Raw genomic sequence first — 16,964 nt, forward strand, 5'->3', positions numbered from 1 at the left:
TATTTGAAAGTAGGCTGACAGGAAATTGGGTTGAAAGAGAGAGGGAAGGCATGCAGCAAAGGTTGCGTAGAGGACTGAGGCCTCTGTACATGGGTTTTATGCACTACACCTGTGTCACTATCTTGCCCAGAAGTCTTTATCTTACCTGTGGTAGAAACTGCTCAAAGTACACCACTTTGGAAAAACAGAAAGAGGTTTGAGGGGAAACTACGGTTATAATCAAGTCACAGTGACTTGCTTAGTTTAAAACATGTTTCTGCCATCTTAAAACATTCCTACCGTTAACATTTGTTTAAATTAACCTTCATACCACTGTTTCCTTTATTTCCCAATATACGTTATATTTACAATGACTACTGCCGATTTTCATTTTAAATGGACAGTTGGTCTGAAAGCCTGTTAATACTGATTAATTTGAAACACATGTTCCAGAATATAACTTGTCAATTATAACAGGTGTGACAGTGTGAGACACTCCATACACCCATACATTTTGTTTGTTAATTATAGTACTGTCTTATGCAATTTTACACAACTAGAATTCAAACGTTATTCAGAAAAAAAAAACATTTTACATGAGGTACATTTTTAATATTTTTAAATGTTCATAAGCGTTTGTTTTTTTCTAAATATAACACAATTTACATGAAAAACCTAGATGTTCCTGAATAATTAGATAATACTATTCTTGGTTGGTTTATTTTTAATATAAAACCAATTAAACAGCATTTGCAGGAGAGCTTATTGTTAAGGTCTGTGCCTCCCTGTCATTCACAATACAAGTGATCTCATTGGTGGAGATAAAGAATATATTATAATACACATCCCCTGTTGGCTTGTGATGCAAAACTGCTATAAAATGATCAGACTCATGCTGTGCTATTGCTGTGGGTTTGTGTGCTAAGTACTCAGGTAAGGAATCATGCTGCTTATTGTGGACCTGCTATTTTTCTTTCTCATGGATGTAATAGGGGAAAGCCCTATGTGTCAAATTTATGGGACAAAAGAACTGCCTCAGTTTTCTAAGGAGGGAGATATCATCATCGGAGGCATTTTCTCCTTCCACCAGAACCCAGTTACAGTCAGTCCAGCACTCACAATCAACCCAGGAGTAATCCAGTGTGAAGGGTAAGACAGTTAAAAAAACAGGTCTTTTTCTGCTGCTCATTTGTATTTTAAAGAATGAATCATTTATCATGAAGTGTTTTTCATATTTTTTCCCTTTCTTTTCAGACTAGAAATAGGTGAGCTTCAGTATGCACATACCATGATGTTTGTCATAGATGAAATCAACAACAGCACTGAACTGCTGCCAGATGTGACACTTGGTTATAGGATATTTGACTCCTGCCCCAGCATACCTCTGTCTATCAGATCTTCACTAAATCTAATGAATCCATATAGAAACAAAGAAGGGTTGTGTAACAACTTCTCTAATGTTTATGCTGTTATCGGGGACACCACTTCCACATCTACAATAGGTATAGCACGTACACTGGGACCCTTCAATATACCTGTGGTGAGTTGTATGCGCATTTATGGATTCTAACTACAAACTGTGAAGAGAAACAAAATAAGAACAGATCTTTCAACTGTAATGTCATATTAATCAGGGTATTTTTCTTTTCAGATCAGTCATTCAGCCACTTGTGCATGTCTTAGTGACAGGAAAATGTATCCATCTTTCTTTAGAACCATACCAAGTGACATTCATCAAAGCAAAGCATTAGCAAAGCTTGTGAAACATTTTGGCTGGACTTGGGTAGGAGCAATCCGAACTAATAATGACTACGGAAATGGTGGCATGGCCACGTTCCTGGAAGCAGCAACAAAGGAAGGTGTTTGTGTTGAGTATTCAGTTGCCATTTACCGAACTGATCCTAGAGAGACATTTCTAGAAGTGGTGGATATTATAAGAAAATCCACTTCCAAGGTAATAGTTGCCTTTGTTGATGCTACAGATCTTGACGTACTTATGAAAGAGCTTTATGCTCAGAATGTAACAGGCCTACAGTGGGTTGGGAGTGAAGGATGGATTACGTATCGTTATTTTGCCTCTCTGGAAAATTATGCTGTGGTTCAAGGAGCTGTGGGCTTTGCAGCCCTGAATGCTTACATCCCAGGACTGCAGGAGTTTCTCACCAATAGCAGGCCATCCATAACACCAGGAAATCAGGGACTTGTTGAACTGTGGGAAACAATATTTCAATGCAGCCTGTCTTCAGAAAGAGGGATTTACCACCGTGATTGCAATGGGACAGAGACTCTGCATGGCGTAAAGACACGATTCACTGATGTTTCAGATGCCAGCCTGATGAATAATGTTTACAAAGCCATATACGCTGTGGCTCATGCTTTGAGCATGCTATTTAATTGCAAAGAAGGACATGGGCCCTTTGAGAACAATACTTGTGCTAACAGGAAAAATGTTCAGCCATGGCAGGTAAAAATATATAAAAAAACAATGTGCTTGAATCAAAACGGCAATGATGTAAATGTTTACACCAGATGTTTTCTCCTCTAGGTGTTGCACTACCTAACACAGGTAAATTTCACAACAAAGACTGGTGAAAATGTTTTCTTTGATGAGTCTGGTGACCCTGTGGCACGTTATGCACTGGTAAACTGGCAGCTGGATAACACGGGATACATAAAGTTTGAAACTATTGGTTATTATGATGCCTCCTGGCCTGAAGGTCAGCAATTTGAGATGAAAGTCGGAGTTAGAGCCATCTGGGCAGGAGAAAGCCATGAGGTGAATCAATTTCAAAGTAATAGGTTTTGTTTTTATATTGCAAATATTTTTAGAAATGTTTTATGTCAGAAAAATTAAATTAACTTAATGCTAAAGACAGTTAATGTGAAAAGAACAATGTCTCTGCGATTCAGGTACCACAATCCATCTGCAGTGACAGTTGTTTGGCCGGTACTCGTCGGGCTTTCATTAAAGGCAAACCCATCTGCTGCTTTGATTGCATTACCTGCGCTGAGGGGGAGTTCAGCAACAGTACAAGTGAGGCGGTGGGATTTGTAACCTTTACCCTGGTGCTCACTGTGTTTCTGCTTGGCAAAATTACAGCCAGCACTTTACTGGTCTATTTGAAGATGTTTTCTCTGTACAGTTTAAATGTATTTATCCTTTCAGATGCCGTGAAATGTGAAAAATGCGCTCCTGAGTACAAGTCCAATGAAGAGAGGAACCACTGTTACTTAAAATCGATTGAGTTCCTTACCTTTACAGAATTAATGGGTATAATGTTGGTCACTTTATCTTTCTTTGGTACATTCTCTACATTTGCTGTAAGTCTAATATTTTTCTGCCAAAGACACACAGCAATTGTCAGAGCCAACAACTCTGAACTGAGTTTCCTGCTCCTCTTCTCCTTGAGTTTATGCTTCTTGTGCTCTCTGACCTTTATCGGCAGGCCCTCTGATTGGTCCTGCATGCTACGTCACACAGCTTTCGGCATTACCTTTGTTCTCTGTGTCTCCTGTATATTGGGGAAAACAACAGTGGTTTTGTTGGCCTTTCGGGCTACAGTTCCAGGGAGCAACATGATGAAATGGTTTGGACCTACACAGCAGAGAGTCAGTGTTTTAGCTCTCACTCTTCTACAGGTTTTGCTTTGTGCAATATGGCTAGCAATCAATCCTCCCCATCCATTCAAAAACACACATTATTACAGTGAGAAGATCATACTAGAGTGTGCACTTGGATCACCTTTAGGCTTCTGGGCTGTATTGGGATATATTGGGATTTTAGCGATATTATGCTTTGGATTGGCCTTCTTAGCCAGAAAGCTCCCTGACAATTTCAATGAAGCTAGATTTATCACTTTCAGCATGCTGATTTTCTGTGCCGTGTGGATCACTTTTATCCCAGCTTATGTGAGTTCCCCTGGAAAATTCAGTGTTGCTGTAGAAATATTTGCCATTCTAGCATCAAGTTATGGAATGCTGTTTTGTATTTTTTTCCCCAAGTGTTACATTATTTTATTTAAACCCCAATACAATACAAAGAAACATCTAATGAATAAAGGGACACTGAAAGCCCTTTAAGATGTCTTATCAATATATATATATATATATATATATATATATATATATATATATATATATATATATATATATATATATATATATATATATACACAACAGAGGTCTTTTCATGCATAAAATATTCATGTTTTAGTAGAAATCTGATCTCACTGTAAATATAATGGTTTGTACTCATACATACAAGAACTGCCATTAAGTACGCCTATGAATTTGGATCTCCAACTAGGAAAGTGGAAGATCTCAATGCAACCTTATCAGTTTGTATGTATAAACTATTTTCTTGGCACTCCTGACAGCTTATACCTCATTAAACAAGAGCCACACATTGAAAAAACATTGATATCCTATTGTATAACTTATAGCAGTTAGATCAACATCAAACAGGAAATCCCACTGAATTTCTGTCTTAATCTTAGGTGGGATGCCATCCCTAGCTCTGACTTCTGAGGCAAATTGAACATAGCATGCAGATCGGCAAAAATTTCCAAATGAATGTAAAGCACTATTACTATGTTCCTTACATTGACATGTGACCTTTCTCTTTTTGTCAAAAATAAAAGCTTGATTAAAAAAAATTATCTAAACTTGCAGTGTGATTTTTCTTTTGTTACATTCCATTTTTTTCCTCTTCATGAAAAAGTCTCCATACAAAAGCCAATGTTTTGGTGACCCAGACCATTTGATTACCCATTAACAAAATGCTTATGTATTACAATCCTAAACATTTTAAATACCTTATGGCATATGTACTTCAAAATAATATTAATGTTCTCAAAATGAGGCTGCTTTATCTGAGGCACCTTGTAATCTCTGCTTAAAACCTCTTTAAGAGTAGGCTTGAACAGATGATTTTCTATGACTTACTGACAGCAATGGCTTTAAAACAAGAACAGCTTTATTTACTTTTTTTTTACTGTTACTGTTTATTGAATTAGAAGTAAATATGTCATTGGATAAATAAGTTATTGGATAAGACACACACTTATTATACTTTGCTCGATTAAACTTGAATTTTAAAGTAAAGAGTTCTGCCCAAAGACATACATATTCAACTTGTAACTCAAGCACTTCAACATTCCTCCTCACCTTTCTCCACCTTATAGTCCCACAGCGACAAATATCACTGTCCCTCATGTATGAGCTGAATTTATAAATATCTTTTCAAGTTTAAATTCGAAAGAAGGTTTATAAAATGTCACCTGATGAATTGGTTTCTGCAGACATGACATTCATGCAGAGGTGGCCTGAGTTGGGGTGTGCACTTTTACAATTGTTGTTATTGGTCTCTTTCTCACAGACTGAGAAGCCATTATGTAGGCAGCTAGGAGATCCTGAGATCCCTCAATTATACAAGGATGGTGACATAAATTTGGGAGGAATCTTCTATTTTCACAGCAGCTGGAAGAACACAGAGAACAGCTATGAACAAAAACCCTTGCCGCTGCAATGCATCAGGTAAATTATACAAAATTTAAATGTTATAACAGTGTAAGTGAATGCTTCGCGTACAATACAACTGTTTCTATGTCAGGAAAAAATGCAATTATCTATTAATGTTGTTTGATTCAAGTTTGAATTTCAGAGAAATCCAATTTGCTCAGACCATGCTTTTTGCAATTGAAGAGATAAATAACAGAACAGACCTACTGCCAGGTATTTCTCTTGGATACAGCATATATGACACTTGTGGTTCCATTCCCGGAAGTATAAAAGTTGCACTTGCCTTGAACAATGGCGATGAGAGTCTATCTTCAAACTCTGAAACACTATGTACCAAACCTGTACAAGTGCAGGCTATAGTGGGAGAAACGTCTTCCTCTCCAAGCACTGCAATAGCTACTCTCATTGGACCATTTAATATACCACTGGTGAGTAGAACTGGTGGAACAAAAATTACTTTTCAGATGGAATTATTATTATTAATTTTATTTTGCATCTTTTCTTTCAGATCAGCCACTTTGCCACATGTGCTTGTCTCAGTGATAAAACTAAATATTCATCCTTTCTTAGAACGGTACCCAGTGACTATTATCAGAGCAGAGCTCTGGCACATTTGGTGAAACATTTTGGTTGGAGTTGGGTTGGAGCAGTTAGGAGCAATGATGATTATGGCAATAATGGCATAGCTATATTCACGGAAACTGCAGAGCAGCTGGGCATTTGTCTGGAATATTCTATTTCTTTCTTTAGAACAGATTCAACAGAAAAAATGCAAAAGGTAATCAATACCATAAAGGCTTCAACATCAAAGGTGATTATCGCCTTTGTTGCTCACCTGGACATGGACATGCTTATACATGAGCTGTCCAACCACAACTTGACTGGGTACCAGTGGGTGGGAAGTGAAGGATGGATCTCTGATTCTCAGTTTGCAACAGTGGACAAGAATCACATTCTGGATGGAGCAATAGGTGTCTCCATCCCTAAAGCACATGTGAGTGGTCTCAAAGATTTCATGTTTGATGTGAGGCCACTGAAATCTTTAAATAATGACTTATATACAGAGTTCTGGGAGACATTGTTTAGCTGCAGGTTCAAGCAGGAGAAATCAGGTGAAAAGTATCAAGAATGCACTGGTAATGAGGATCTGACTGGAATGGAAAACAGCTTCACCGATATGTCACTCATGCCCATTTTCAACAATGTCTATAAAGGAGTGTATGCTGTGGCTCATGCTCTGCATAATATTCTTGAATGTGATAAAAGATGCAACAGCAATGTGCAGCTAGATCCTTTCACGGTGAGAATAAAATTAACCCTGTGAAGGGTTTTACATTTAAATACATCATCATCAGAAGACATGCATGTATTTTTATTATTATTATTATTATTATTATTATTATTATTATTAGTAGTAGTAGTAGTAGTAATATTAGTATTATATTTTCATTTATGCAATGAAACCACATTCTCTTAGATTTTTCAGCACATTCGAAAGATTTACTTCAAAACAAAGGAGGGAGAAGAGGTTTACTTTAATAAGAATGGAGATCCAGCAGCAAAATATGAAGTAATGCACTGGCAGCCAAGAGAAAATGGCACTTTGGACTTTGTTACAGTTGGTGTTTATGATGCATCATTACCATTTGAGAAACAGCTAAGTCTTCAAAATAAGTCCTTAATTTGGGCAAAGAGATCAACACAGGTACACATTATTATTATTGTTAGTTAGGTGCTTGTTGGTGTTTGAAGTAAATAATATCAGTAAATATATAACATTTTTATATATTAAAAGTTGTAATAAAGACCTGTGAGAATGCCATATAAATTTGTAAAGGTTGCTTTTCCAGGTACCTGTCTCAGTTTGCAGTGAGAAGTGTCCCCCAGGAACACATAAGGTTCTCCAGAAAGGAAAGCCTGTTTGCTGCCATGACTGTGTAAAATGTGCTGAAGGAGAAATTAGCAACATTACAGGTATAGAACGACTTTTTGCAAATTTATAAATATTTTTTTCTATACATGTATATAGCACAAAACAGTAATAGCCAAAATGTATCAGTCAAATAAATAACACTTTTTTTTTTTCCTCTGTAAGAATAAGTATATCAAACTTATTTACATCACTTTCATTCTTCAAAATCTATGTTTGGACATTGCAAGACTGTAATTGAGTCCATTTCTGTTCAATAAACATCATGTCAGTACAAACTAAAGATAATAATGTAGCAAAGGATGATAATAACAAGAGGGACTCATTAGAGTCTGCAATTTTTAATTTTATTTTAAAAAGGAATTAATATTGATTTTAGAAAGTTGCAAGGGTAGAGTAATTATGTCCTGTTGTGCGTTATACTGTTGTAGATTACTATACGTTCTAATCAACAAACTCACAATATACCCCATAACAAATATTTATGTTAAGTGGTCTTCTGTCTATTTTAAGAATAATCCAAGTATTGCCGAGTCACTTAAACTTCTATACAAATTCAAAGTATTTGCCTGCACTATAGAAGTTGTATACAGTCATACTCAATAAATTAGAATGGCATTGTAATGATGCATGTAAGTCAAGTGCATTTATAAACAAATTGATAGGTAATTTAGGGTTAAGTGCCTTGCTCAGAGGCACATCGACATGTGGCATGTTTTAAACATGCTTTCATTAAGCTAACATTCATGTAACACATTTTTGTTTTTGGTCTGTAATATTGTAATGTTTGTGTCAGCTTCAAGTGGAAAATCGTCATATTTGACATAAATTAGGGCTTGGAAACATTAGTCTGTTTGTAATTTATCAGTTTCACTTTGTGAATTCAATCATTGAAATAAATACATTTTTTCAATAATGTTCAAATACATGACTATATATTTGTTTTAGCATGCTGTCAAATGGGTGTGTAGCAAAGAGCAACACAGAAAAAATCTGTTTACAAGTTTCAATTCCAACATGGATGCTGACTTATGTTTGTGATTTCATATTCTTACAAAGTTAAAAGAATAAAGATGTTTGATGAAATTTTAAGATTATTCATGGCCCACTTCACCTTGGCTGGAAAACTGTAACTGTTTTGCATATGTCTCAGTTTTTCCCAATTTGCTAAATTTGCTTTTCCTTTAGAATCAAAATAACTAAATAAATCACAATACTAATGCCGTCTTTAATTCTATAAACTTTGCAGATGCTGTCACCTGTGTGAGATGTCCCCCTGAAATGTGGCCAAACAAGAGAAGAGATGTCTGTGTAAAGAAGGAAGCTGTTTATTTATCATATGAGGAAATTATGGGTATACTCCTCACTACTGCGGCATTGTTTGGAACATGCATAACAGCTATTGTGATAGTAATTTTTTTCAGATACAGGAAAACTCCTCTTGTCAGAGCAAACAACTCTGAGCTGAGCTTCCTCCTTCTTTTCTCCCTGACTCTTTGTTTTCTCTGCTCTCTAACTTTCATTGGCCAGCCTTCAAAGTGGTCCTGCATGCTCCGACACACAGCATTTGGCATCACCTTTGTGCTCTGTCTCTCTTGTGTCCTGGGGAAAACAATGGTGGTTTTAATGGCATTTAAAGCTACGCTTCCTGGGAGAAATATGATGAAATGGTTTGGAGCTACACAGCAGAGATTCAGTGTCCTGGGTTTCACTCTTGTTCAAGTAATCATTTGCATCCTGTGGTTAACAATCTCTCCTCCTTTTCCCTTCAAAAACTTTAAGGAATTCAAAGACAAAATTATCTTAGAGTGTGCTCTTGGCTCAGCTGTGGGTTTCTGGTCTGTACTTGGTTATATAGGACTTCTTGCTGTGTTGTGTTTTGTTTTTGCTTTTTTAGCTCGAAAGCTGCCTGATAATTTTAACGAAGCTAAATTCATTACCTTCAGCATGCTAATATTCTGTGCTGTATGGATAACTTTTATCCCGGCATATGTCAGCTCTCCTGGAAATTTCAGTGTTGCTGTAGAAATCTTTGCTATTCTTGCTTCCACTTTTGGTCTGCTAATCTGTATTTTTATTCCAAAATGTTATATCATGTTACTCAAACCTGAGAAAAATACCAAAAAGCACATAATGGGGAAAGTGCCATCAAAGTCATTTTAAAGAACACTATTAAGTGATGGCAAAAGCACTGCAAACTGCTGGATAAAGATGTACATTTTTTTATTGTGATATACAGTACATGCAGTTAGCTTTTAGTCATCATGAACATCTCATTATGAATCAATTTTTGAATTCATATGTATGTGTAAAGAAAAAAATTAAAAACCAAAAAGAGTTTATAGACAGGCAATACTTTATTGCTCTTGGAAAGTGACTCAATTAAAAGTCTTTAAGTTGTCAATATATGAAACTGTAAGAAGAAACCATTTGTAGTTTATTTTTACAATTATATATTTAAATTGCAAGGTTGGAGCAGTTGGCACCCGTATAGAGACAGTTCCTTTTTATAATACAGTCACGTTTCAAATTAGCACATAATTAGTATCACATATGCCTTAAAGTTTTCTGTCAGCTTTTTACCCTAATTAAAGGAACAAAAAGTGCTACTGGTAATTTTTTTGGTTTTGATTTTTCTTTTTTCTTTTTTTACATGGCACTGGACAGAAACTAAATAATACAAAAACAACAGTTCTTTGGAGAGGTTTGAATGAAGAATATAGATATATGTTAAAGTTAAAGGGTACAAGTCCACCTGACTCTCTCCAGATGGATATCGTTCAGCAGAGCTCCACACGGCTCCACACATTCTTCTGGAAATGCCACCATTGGGAGAGATTTCAATATCACATAAAAAGGTTGAGCCAATCGGGATTGCCGGGCGGGATTTTTGTAGATGTGACGTATCAGAGAAGTGATTGTTTGGATTCAGACAACAATGGTGGCTTGCACTGAGGAAGCAAGCGGTATAATTGATGCGCTATTTCATCAGTGCTGTCCAATCTACCGAATATCCATCCATCCATCCATTTTCCAACACACTTTATCCCTTGTGGGGTCGCGAGGGGTGCTGGTGCCTATCTCCAGCAGACAATGGGCGAGAGGCGGGGTACGCCCTGAAAAGGTCGCCAGCCTATTGCAGGGCTCTACTGAATATTAATTATTTAAAAGAATGCCAGAGAATGGCTTTAAAGGTTTTTGTTAGTGGAAACAAAGTTTTTACCATTCTCCCGACTGGTTAGGCAAGAGCTTGATCTTCCAAATGTAAAGATGACCGACAAGTGGTTTATCCAATCATATGTAAGGATTTTTGATAAGGCCCCTCCTTCTGAAATACATCTCCAATGGAGCAATCACAGATGGATGCGCGCCGGACTGGTAGGCAAAAGGCAAATACAATGGCGGACAAAAACAAAGAAAAAGACGAGTTTTCAACGTATTTTTGTTCTTTAGATAATGTATCACAAGATCGTTATAAGAGTAAAAGCCAGCAAAAGCCTGAAGGGATGGAGTGAGTTTGTGAAATGCTGGCCAAGTGTTCCATACAGCGACATAAGGAGCTACCTTATCTACACGCCAGCCCAGTGCACATGAGAGAGCATGAAAGCCATGAAATCACTTGACGGCTACAACTATTTCATATCAGGACATGTTCAGACATGTTTGTGTAACATACGAAAGTGGAGTCAGACACAGCGCATCAGCAAAGAGGAAGACCGGGCACCGGTAGGTTAAAAAAAAGAAAACATTGTTCACAAAGGATTATTTTGTTGTTTTTGTCTTATTAATCCTTTTCACAGACTCATGCCAGAGGGTTTGCATACATTGTACATGTACGTATATTATTACGAAACGAACGTTTACGTCTTGACTTAAGTATATATCCTAATTTATTTATTTATATAATTATTTAAGTAGAACAATGACTAGTGCAAAATTAAGGTGTATTTACCGGAGATGAAGTGTAGACTGCAAATTCTGTCGTGGTATGATGGCTCCCACAGTCGATTGGGATTGTCTGCCTGCATCCTTTTCATTGAAATTATCCATTTCTTTCGTCTTTCTTCGTCCTTCGGTAAACGAAAGAAACGTACATCCGACGATTTGGATTGCCTCTGTGTGCAATCGGGAGCACAACAAGTGGTAGGCATTGTTTAGATTCCAAAAATAAACTAACTAAAAGCACGCTCGTATTCACCCGTTTTGTCACGGTGGTAGACGAGAACAGTACTGTTTTTGCCTACCAGCGGGATCCGGATGTAGCGCGGGACATCACGCGTGAATTGGTCTATATTTAGTTTGAGTCAGGGCCATGTATATTGGCCATGTATTGGGTGCTGTATTTATTCCAAAACCAGGTTATATATCCTCTACTACCTGTACTGGCAGGTATTCAATCATTATTTGCCCTCTGGAAGGATGAGACTGTATGTAATCAAATTATTTATTGTACACAAATTTGGTTCATATGGGACACTTCTGGTGCACACATGAGACTGTTGCCAAGCTCCCAGCACATGGTCACAAAAGTAAATAAAAATTCACAATGATGAGGGCACATATTACAACAATAATTTTCTCAAATAATTTATCAAACCATCAAACATTTCCTCAATATATTTGTGGATGGAAATACTGTCATGATCTCGGTACTGATGCCTGGTCTCATCACTCATTTCACACACCTGCTTTGCTTCGCCCATTCCTCGTTACCACTCATCTGAACCACCTGCATCTGCCACTATATAACCAGTCTCCAGACCAGTCATCAGTGCCATATCATTACAATCCTTCTGGTGAGTCTTATCTAGCGTTTCTGCCAGCCTGCCTGCCTGTTATTCGATCTTTGCCTGGTCTCCTGTTTTTCTGAGTTTGCCTAGTCCTTGTTGGATCTGAAAGCTTGCCAGTTACGGCCCTGTATAGACGCTCTGACTCTGCCCCTGGATTCTGCTCTGGAAACTTGTGCACATCTGATCACCTGGCTTTACCCTGGACTGTTTATTGGATTACAGACTCTGGTTTCCCCTTCTCTATTCCTGCCTGCCTCTGTCGTCCCGATTTCTGATCCGCTGCCTGTTGGAAATAAACAGTTTTTAAACATCACTCTGCTTGTCTGGCTGAATACTGGGTCCCCTGTCTCAGTTCATTACAAATACTACATTTAGAAATAAATTTTTCATTTGTCTGTTCCTTTTTTCTCCCAAAATAATGGGCATGTTATGTTCAATTATTCCAAAATTTGGACGATAAACAAGAATAGATGTAAATGATCTCTGTATTTGAATTTATATTGTGGTATATTTTTAATGAATGCTGTGCACTAAGTAAAAGAGAAAAAGCTATTTCAACCATTTGTTTTATTCATCTCAGAATTTTTGACGGACTGAGTAAAAAGCTGGCAATGATTATATAGTGATCAGAAACAGCTTTACTTGCCAGGTATTTGTACACATGAAATTAATTTCCCTCTGGATTGTACAGTACTCATGATGTGCTTACTTATACAAGAATACAATAAACAATAATGCAGTAATGAAGAATCAAACACAGTCTGATCTATAGGGGACACATATGAACACACTATAAACAAAGCAGACCAATTGAGATAATTTTTCAATGTTGCAATGATCAGTTCAATTTTGTTTTATTCACAACACATGTCATCCCAAGGCACTTTACAAAGTCAATTCAATAAAAGCATACAGACAGATTGGCCAAAACGTTTTCTAAGGAAACCTAGCAATCCCTCATACCAAGCATGCACGTATAGCGACAGTGGAAAGGAAAACTTCCATTTAAGAGGAAGAAACCTCCAGGCCAACCAGGCTCAGTGTAAACAGCATTGTACCACGACCGACTGGGGAAGAACTGATCCAGCAATACGTTCTATATTAGAGAGCAGTAGCACAGCCGATCTGCCCCCCAGGATGGCATCACAGCCAAACAGAATGCCAGGCCAGATGTACCTACTATCAGAGAACTACTAAGAGAAAAAGACAGACAGGACATAAAGTTAAAAGTCGAGATAACAAATAATTAAAAGTTGGTGAATAATCGGAGAACTCAGCAGACAAAGATAAATTGATCTTAATGCCCTCCAGCAGCATAACTACACAGATAGCTCAGGATAACCTAAGCCAGTCTAACTAAAAGCTTTGTCTAAAATGAGGGTTTTAGGCCTAATCTTAAAAGTAGACAGGGCGTCTGCTTCACGGACTAAAAGTGGGAGTTGATTCCACCGAAGAGACCTCGCATTCTACTTTTAGAGACTCTAGGAACCACCATTAGACCACACTCTTAGAGTGAAGTGCTATTAGGAACTGCTTGTTAAGGATAAGCATAAATAATAATAATGACATCCGGTTACTACAATCGGAGGTCCCTAAAGTTAGTGTTGCTTCAATGTGTAAATTTGCTGAAACAGTGTCAGACGCCATAATTTTATCTGGTCCCCTGCCTGGTCTGACCAGTGATGACATGTCTAGCTGCGTGTCATCATTCAACGGCTGGCTGTCTAGGTGGTGTCCTGAAAATGACATGGGCTACACTGATAACTAGCAAACTTTCTGGGGAAAACCTGCTCTGATCCAAACAAACGGCATCCATCCTACTTTGGCTGATGCAGCTCTGCTTTCTAGGAATCTGGCCAGATTTATTAGTTCTCCAAAATCCTGACTATCCAGGGTCCAGATCAGGAAGCAGAGCCATAGTTTAACACACCTCTCTGCAGCTTTTATACTGTTACCCACCAATCACCTCAGTAGACATTGTTTTTCCCATGGTTTAAAAGGAGCAAATCATAAAAATGTAATAAAAACCAATATGACTTGAACCAAAAAATAAAACAATTAAATGTGGCTTATTGAATATAACGTCTGTCCCTCCAAAGACTGTTAGTTAATGAATGAATTTATGCTAATCAGACTAATTTGTTTTGTCTCACAGAAATTTGGCTGCAAGAGGACTACGTAAGTATAAACGAGTCAACTTTTTTCTGACTCTATGATGTATTGACTACTTTTAGGATAGCAGGACCATTTTACTCAGTTATAATAAAAAGTGTATCTGAACAGGACTACCAACTATGGCTTTAAGCCCAGATGGGTTTAGGAGCAAGTTCCGCCTGAATCACATACCTGATATAAATCAAGAACATTGCCACAGCTATAAAGTTTGAATGCAAACCCTTGGTATCTGTGTGAAGGTAAGGCATTAAACAATTTTTTTTCCAGTGGTGCCACTATTGCAAATATTACTTTATCTGATTTATCCAATTCAATTTAATAAAAAAAAAATACTTCCTAAGTATTTTATATATAGGTAATTAAACAAAATAAATCTTTTTTTTTTAGCCACATCTATTCTTTCTTGCTAAATAAACATTGCAAGACACCATGGAAACCATTTTGAAAATATAGGAGAAGCCTCAGACTTTATAGGTCCTGTCATGGAAAAAGAATTATCTGCAAACTAAAGAACAACCAAATGGATGAGAGCACTCAAACAGTTTTGTTAAACTTGTGCAAGGAGAAGAGTCACCGGGTCTGCAGCTGTTCTGGTGAACAATGGAGCTTACATCAGTTTTTAATAGGACAGCAGTGTTACAGTGGGTGGCGTATCATGGGGTGATTGTATAAACGCTGCCTTCGTAGTCTTCACAAAACTAGACATGAGTAAAGAAGTTGGGGAATAATTGAATGAGTCTGTAGGCTGAAAGCCACAAGAAATGGGAGACTATAGGAGCTTTCCAAGGGCCGCCCTTCATAGCATGACACCTCCAGAGAGTCTATAAACCCTGAAACCCTAAACCCCTGGAATTAACCTCTTTTGTCCACTGCCTGCCAGCAGCACCGGAGAAATGCTCTTTTCCGCGGACCCAACGTGCTCCCACAGCCTCACTGGTCCACTTTTTATGTCCTCTCAAACTTCCAGGTAGGAGGGTTTGCAGTGAATGATGATGGCCTCCAGATCTGGGTGAATTTTTTTTATCCCTTTGCTCTCTGTCTGTGCACTCTTAAGAGTTGGAAACCATTCAGCTGTAGGGCAGCCTGGTGTCCACACAACCACGTTTCCATAAAGCAAAACGCACAGAAGGAAGAACAAGTCTTCAGCAGAAAGATTGTCTCATTCACTTTGTTGCAAAGAGTCTGACATTAGAGTGTAACGTACGGAAACTGGACCCATAATTCAACCAGGACAGGTCAGTGACGTTTTCAACAAGCTTTATTTAAAGAACACACAGGTGTGGGGAGTCGGGGCACACTGCTCGCTCTTTTACTGGAAATCCCCTGATTGCGGGACTCCAGAGCCTAGGGAACCGGCTTTGATGTCGGCGAACTGGTCCGGGGCAGGAATCCGACGTCGGACCGGGCTTTGGACAGAAGCCGTTGGGCGGCCGAATGGCAGGCAGATACTCCGTTCAGGGTTTTTTCCGGGGCGTTATCCAGAGGGGTCTGGGTCTGTACACACAGAGAGACAGATATCCAGCGGCAGTACAGGTAGGGAAATCCGAGGGGGAAGGTCCAGGTCCGGTCCAGGTCTGATAACTGGCGGGATCAGAGATTTCAGAAGGGTTAGGCAGAATCCGATACTCACAGACAGGCAGGGTAGGGTAAACGGGCAGGCGGCACAGGTCAGGCAGGTTGGCAGGTCCAAGGACAGATCAGGTCAGGGATCCAGGCAGGCAGACAGAATCCAGACAGGGTCAGGCAGACTCAGAAATGATCAAGCAGAACAGGTCAGATAACAGACTGGCAGGCAGGATCAGAAAACGCTGGAAAGTTTGCATCGTGTGGCTTGAGACAATCTGGCACTGGAATCTGATCTGCACGTGGATTAGATGGAGATGAAAACAGGTGGAAACAGTGAGAGCTAATTGCAGCGAGGGTGGAGTTGAGCAGGTGTGCTGAATTATGGATCAGACCAGCTCCAGTACCGAGATCATCACATAGAGAGGAAAATTCCAGGGAGTAATCTGGTGGCGACGCACAAACGGACCTGAGTTCTCCACTCTTCTGCAGGGCCTCAGTTTCTTGTGAACCACCTTTATCAAAATTGCTAGTAAGTACACAGTAGATGTCAGAGAAGATGCAAATGAGTCTACAAGGGTAGTAGCTCTGATGTTCATCAGCTCTTCCTTGAAGAAGCCACTAGAACTGTGGCAGAAAGCTAAATGAAAACACAAAATAAGGCAAAGTAGGGTGCACCAAAACACAGAGGCAGTGGTCTGTGTTTTGGCTCCTGAATCTGCATGCATAAACATTGAAATTACATGTCTTGTGCAATCAGGATAACATATTTTAACTTGACTAAAACAATAAATAATTTCCTATGTATTTACAATTACTATATGGCTTCATTGAGTGTGTATGGATACATTATTATTTCCCATCTCTTTAATAAATTTTGCCTGATCTGTACTGCCCTGAACTTGTTATTGTACAGAAGTGGAAAAATGTATGTCAAAAACCTTAACTTTCAGAAAAATGCATAACTAGAAAAGTGAATATTAGTATGAATGAAAGAAAAAATAAGG

General features: G+C 38.3%; 2 protein-coding genes across 2 annotated transcripts; both read left to right on the forward strand.

Moving 5' to 3' along the window:
- The first annotated feature begins 777 nt into the window (after positions 1-777).
- Positions 778-3,197, forward strand: LOC105932562 (extracellular calcium-sensing receptor-like). Its single transcript, XM_036128889.1, has 6 exons — positions 778-1,128; positions 1,234-1,519; positions 1,631-2,443; positions 2,525-2,755; positions 2,890-3,021; positions 3,146-3,197. The coding sequence occupies exons 1-6, from the start codon at positions 923-925 to the stop codon at positions 3,152-3,154; spliced, it is 1,677 nt and encodes a 558-aa protein (XP_035984782.1). The 5' UTR covers positions 778-922; the 3' UTR covers positions 3,155-3,197.
- A 2,451-nt stretch (positions 3,198-5,648) lies between these two features.
- Positions 5,649-9,592, forward strand: LOC105932560 (extracellular calcium-sensing receptor-like). The gene is made up of 5 exons (XM_036128883.1): positions 5,649-5,927; positions 6,008-6,799; positions 6,977-7,204; positions 7,350-7,473; positions 8,679-9,592. Exons 1-5 carry the CDS (start codon positions 5,664-5,666, stop codon positions 9,590-9,592), a joined length of 2,322 nt encoding a protein of 773 aa, XP_035984776.1. The 5' UTR covers positions 5,649-5,663.
- Positions 9,593-16,964: the final 7,372 nt, after the last annotated feature.

Source organism: Fundulus heteroclitus, unplaced genomic scaffold, assembly GCF_011125445.2.
Source record: "Fundulus heteroclitus isolate FHET01 unplaced genomic scaffold, MU-UCD_Fhet_4.1 scaffold_124, whole genome shotgun sequence".
Lineage (NCBI taxonomy): Eukaryota > Metazoa > Chordata > Actinopteri > Cyprinodontiformes > Fundulidae > Fundulus > Fundulus heteroclitus.

What these genes read in the sequence shown, in the direction of transcription:
- LOC105932560 (XM_036128883.1), top strand. Translation starts at nt 5,664, where the DNA reads ATGCTTTTTGCAATTGAAGAGATAAATAACAGAACAGACCTACTGCCA. An exon ending in GACCATTTAATATACCACTG is followed by an intron (nt 5,928 to 6,007) that starts GTGAGTAGAACT and finishes CTTTTCTTTCAG; the next exon opens with ATCAGCCACTTTGCCACATG. An exon ending in TGCAGCTAGATCCTTTCACG is followed by an intron (nt 6,800 to 6,976) that starts GTGAGAATAAAA and finishes ACATTCTCTTAG; the next exon opens with ATTTTTCAGCACATTCGAAA.
- LOC105932562 (XM_036128889.1), top strand. Translation starts at nt 923, where the DNA reads ATGCTGCTTATTGTGGACCTGCTATTTTTCTTTCTCATGGATGTAATA. An exon ending in GGAGTAATCCAGTGTGAAGG is followed by an intron (nt 1,129 to 1,233) that starts GTAAGACAGTTA and finishes CTTTCTTTTCAG; the next exon opens with ACTAGAAATAGGTGAGCTTC. An exon ending in GGGCAGGAGAAAGCCATGAG is followed by an intron (nt 2,756 to 2,889) that starts GTGAATCAATTT and finishes TCTGCGATTCAG; the next exon opens with GTACCACAATCCATCTGCAG.